General features: G+C 40.8%; 1 protein-coding gene across 1 annotated transcript in view; it reads left to right on the top strand.

Moving 5' to 3' along the window:
- Positions 1 to 224: 224 nt before the first annotated feature.
- Positions 225 to 5,172, top strand: part of LOC119425317 (trafficking protein particle complex subunit 9) — a 48,884-nt gene continuing 43,936 nt past the window's right edge. The window contains exons 1-2 of the mRNA XM_037692838.1: positions 225 to 365; positions 4,685 to 4,810. Coding sequence (XP_037548766.1) covers positions 248 to 365; positions 4,685 to 4,810 — 244 coding nt within the window. The 5' untranslated portion in view covers positions 225 to 247. The remainder of the gene's footprint in view (positions 366 to 4,684; positions 4,811 to 5,172) is intronic.

The following is a 5,172-nucleotide window of genomic DNA, read 5'->3' as shown; positions in this document are numbered from 1 at the left end:
GCCCCTCTATAGATGAGACCCCTCCCTGTCTTCGACCCACGTGTGCATCACAACATGATTTGGGGGAAAGTTAGCCTTGTTCCTAAACAAACAAACCTTCACTCAAAAAACAAAAGCAAATTTCATCCAAGAGCCAGAAACATGAACTGGTGTTGAAGACTTGTTTGCCTCCTCTTTAATCCTGCTGTTGCCCCCGTCCTTCTTACTGCTCCACTTTAGGCATTACAAGAAGCGCTGCCAGGGCCGGATGAGGAAACATGTCGGAGACTTGTGTCTGCAGGCCGGCATGCTGCAGGACGCTCTGGTCCACTATCACATGGCTGTGGAGCTCCTCAGGGCAGTCAACGACTTCCTCTGGCTCGGTGGTAAGTCTGGAGGAAACTGATGGTGTTACAGAGTACAGTTACTGAGCTGAGTTTTAATGTCTGATATTTATTTATATGCTCGTGAAGATTCTCAGTCATCCAGGACATGATGAATTCAAAAAGCGTTCAATACAAAAACAACTGGACTTTATTTGTAACAGAAGACGTTTCGTTTCTGTTTGACTCCCACCATCCACTGGAACACAAACTCTGTCATCAGAACTTTACAACATTGGGCCGAACACGTCCCCACGAAGACAGAAGGGAAGGAAAAGGAACAGAAACACGTTCAAGAAGCTCTTCAAACATGTGGATATCCTAACTGGGCTTTTGTCAAGTCAGTGAGGAAATCTACAAAACACACCAATAAACAGAAAAAGGAGAACAACAGATGTAAAAACATTGTCATCCCTTATGTTGCTGGAGTATCAGAGAAATTCAGAAGGATCTTCAACAAACACAACATCCCAGTACATTTCAAACCCAGCAGGACTCTCAGACAGAGGCTGGGCCACCCTAAGGACAAAACACCCATACACAAACAGAGTGGTGTAGTGTATGCAGTCCAGTGCAGCGAGGACTGTCCAGACCTCTACATTGGAGAAACTAAACAGCCTCTTCACAGACGCATGGCTCAACACAGGAGAGCCACCTCCTCTGGATAAGACTCAGCTGTTCACCTCCACCTCACAGATAAGGGACACTCTTTTGAGGACCAAAATGTGCACATTTTGGATCGAGAACACAGATGGTTTGAGAGGGGGGTGAAGGAAGCAATTTATGTAAAAAGAGAAAAGCAGTCTCTTAACAGAGGAGGAGGCCTCAGATTTCCACTTTCAAAAACCTATAATGCAACTTTAAAACAGATTCCCAGCCGGTTTTCACACCTGATGGGAACAGAGGGGCCTCGTCTGTGAATTAGAGGATCAAAAGACTCTTACTGTTTAGGTGTTTAGGTGTGAATTGCCAATCTACATATATGTGTGTGTGTCTTATCTCACTCAGCCTTATAACCTGAATCTCTCACTCTCTGCTCTTTGAATTGAGGAAGCTCCTCTGATGAGGAGCGAAACGTCTTCTGTTACAAATAAAGTCCAGTTGTTTTTGTATTGAACGCTTTTTGATATTTATTTATGTACAGTTAGGATCATTTATAAACTTTTCTCTCATTGTATTTTTTTTAACCAGCTGAACAAATAACTTCCTTGCTTTCCTGAGTTTTATGTGCGTTTTGACTGAAGCTGAAATGAATCATTTAGAGAAAGTGGACACTTGTTAGTGCATGGGCTAAAAATACAATTCAAAAACAAGTGAGACACAACGCAGCTAAAGTTAAACAAACAATTATTTATCCTTTTTGTATTATTTTTTTTAAAAACTAAATAGTTCTTAAATCAAGTATGCCTTTAAACATGTGTAAATGTTTTTTTTTAACTTTTCAAGAAATAAGCAGCTGAAAGTGGCCAAAACAAATGATGAACAAATGATCACTTCACCACTTGCTCTCGCCGAGATCGGCTGCTTCTCCCCTCCCTCTCCGCTTTGCTGCTCTGTCTGTCTGTGAAACTGCTTGTGAGCATCTCTTGCATCTTCTGAACCATAATTATGGACTTGTTCAACCCAGTTAGTCCCTCATCTCAATTTACAACATTTCTTCAAAGAGAAGACAGGCTTTGGGCGAGCCGATTTACCCTGTTGGCACGCACGCAGCTGGATATCTCATCGACTTGAAGACTTGATGATGTGTCTATCTCTGCTGCCATCTGTGGATTTTAAGGACGCATATTTAATTGGATTTTCAATAACTGGTTCCTGCTATTTTGGGTTCAGCTGGTTGCTGGTTTTATCAACAATCAAGGAAGTCGTCGGCAGCAAATTTGGACCCGATCACGCTGCTTGCCTTTATGATGGCTTGGTTCATGCCTCGAGTGCCCAGACTCAAATGCTTTGGGCTGAATGGATCAGATCTTGGGGATTTTACTCAGTCACATTCCGTCGGTGTGGCCATGTATTTTGGACATTTCGGAACCGAGTTGACCAACACAGACTCAAGGTCGATGTCATTAAGTTCTGCCTGTCCCCAAAACGACTGTGTGTTTATCTGAATTTTGGCTCCCTTGGCTGGCCTTGAAGGCTACCTTATCTGAATTCACCTGGAGAACATGTGATCTGATGCTCACCACCCCCTCTGTGAGGAATTTCCAACTGACAACCAGATGAACCAGCTGAATAAACTTTGTGTCATCATTTCAGGACCCTTGGATTCTCATAGATGTTATCCGTGGCCATTCCTGGACATACCTCGAGAATGTTTATTGATCTCACCAAAGGACATTGACTGATTACAGTGACCTCGAAAGCATCTGTAGGCGTTGTTGACCGCTCTCGTCTCTCATTGCAGAATGTCTATGTCACTATGTGCTGTTTGTGCGAGGTGTTTTTTTAATATTAGTTTTTTTTTCCCTCAGGCAAGAAAAAAAAAGTCTGATAGGATTTTTTTTTTTGCCTCCAACTCCTACATGTGTCCAGTTAACCACTGTTTTTGTCTGTCCAAACAGGTCTCACTTGTAAATGAGTCTTAGAGGCTCAACGTGATTTATCTGTTTAAATAAAGGTTGAATGAATCTCAAAAATGAAAATGTTTCTCTTAAAGGACACCTTCACCAGTCTGCTTGCTTGTTTATCTTTGGCTTTATTGTTAATTCTCTTCGACCCTCTTCTGGTGTGTGACAAACCTGTACAGCTTAAAAAGTCATTCAAAATGTGGGCGATCTTAGTCTTTGCTGAGTCTTCAGGGCGTAGTAGAATGCAGTGGGGCTGCTTGTTACATGTGACAGATTGCAGAGGGTTTTGAGCATGCATTAAATATCTAGCAAAGTCATGGTGCGTTATCATTGTGGTGGGTCCTGGGTGGAGTGTGGTCACAACGGTGGGGTCATATCATATTGGGGGAAGCGTGTAAAACATTTACAAAGCCTATTTTTATTTTTCAGAAAAGAGCTGTAAGAATTATCACCAGAAAGCATTACAGTCACCCATCAAGCACATTATTTTATCAACTGAACTTATTGAAGTATAGGGGAGTGGTGGCGCAGAGGTTAGAGAGGTGGGCTTGTGATCCGAAGATCGCCGGTTCACGCCCCGGCCCCGACAACATCAAAAATTGTGGGTGGGGTAGGTGAAACACCCACACTTGCCCCCACCCTCATTCGCCCCACTCTGGGCCCATGAGCAAGGTCCTTAACCCCACCATGTGCTCCCTAAACAGGTCTCTCTTGAAAATGAGTTCTCGTGGCTCAATGAGACTAACCTGGATAAATAAAAGCTAAATGAAAAAAATGAAAAAAAAAAGTTCCATGATTTGGTAGATTATAGTATTTTATCAGTTATGTATAGGGCTCAAAATAACACATTACCATTAAATACCCAAAGAAATGTTGTTAAAAGACAAAGTTGTTACAATCTTAAGGAGATAGAGATATTTGTCAAACCAACATTCAGAACTAGTCTGAAGGGAAGGTCTACCTCAATCCAAGGAGTTGGATTGTGGAATGGTCTAGAAAGTGATGTTAAAAATGCCAAGTCAATGTGTACATTTAAGAAAAAGATCAAAGCTGAATTGTTAAAAAAAGTATATATGAAGTAGCTTAATGTGTGTTTTGTATTAGAATTATAAAAATTAGAAAGAGTTATTCATTTTGTTCTGTTACTTGAAAATTATTATGATTGAAATAACTGTTTGAAAAAAGGGGCAGATATCATAAGATTTTTTCTTCTTTCTGCTGCCTTTCATTTTAAATCTTTTGTATCTTTTTTATATTGTTATGGAATTGTTTTGTACCTTTTTAAAACGAATAAACTTTATACCATACCATACCATTATACCATATCCCATGACAGTGGGCCCACTGGGTGCCGACAATTTGAAGCACAGCTGATCTCTCTGGCTTCATACCTGGGTTACTACCACAATTGTGACAAAGTCATGCAAAGAACATGGTTCAGGCATGACACCTCCAGAGCTGGTGTCGTACGGAGTTTTTTAGCCCATAGCTGCATCCTGATGCAGTCAAATCTGCCAATCCATCAGGCAAAAATAATCATGTGCATGATCTGGAGTACATATGTAGCTGTGTAGTCAGCAGTCACAGCTGACTGAGATTCTACCTTTATTGACATACTGTGGTTTGACAGTAGCTTGATCACAAGACAGTGAGTCAAGTAACACAAATGTCAGAACTTGAAAGTTTTTTTTCACTTGTAAGCTCAACAAGAGCTGTGGAGACATGAAGTGTTTACTTGTTGTTATTTGTTCACAGCTGCGTTAGAAGGCTTGTGTTCAGCTTCTGTCATTTTCCATTATCCTGGAGGAACAGCAGGGAAGATGGTCGGACGTAAACCAAGTATTTCCCAGGCAGTAGATGCAGGCAAACGCCACCGACCAGGTGAGATTTTACTTCAGTAAAAAAACAACTTTTTGGAGTGTCTGTGAATGTGTCTTCTGTCTGACAGCTCAAACAGCTTCGCTCTGCTAAACTGCTTCTGTGTCAGCTAATTTTAAGCATTTCTTATTAAAAGCTGATATCCGGCTTATTTAAACTTAATGTAAGTCTGTCACCTTAGTTAACTAACACAGTACAGGTCCTTCTCAAAAAATGAGCATATTGTGATAAAGGTCATTATTTTCCATAATGTAATGATAAAAATGAAACTTTCATATATTTCAGATTCATTGCACACCAACTGAAATATTTCAGGTCTTTAATTGTTTTAATACTGATGATTATGGCATACAGCTCATGAAAAC

Source organism: Nematolebias whitei, chromosome 19 (assembly GCF_014905685.2).
Source record: "Nematolebias whitei isolate Nwh7 chromosome 19, NemWhi1, whole genome shotgun sequence".
In the NCBI taxonomy this organism is placed as follows: Eukaryota; Metazoa; Chordata; class Actinopteri; order Cyprinodontiformes; family Rivulidae; genus Nematolebias; species Nematolebias whitei.
The sequence above is the reverse complement of the archived record's forward strand: the minus strand, read 5'-3'. Positions and strand labels throughout refer to the sequence as shown.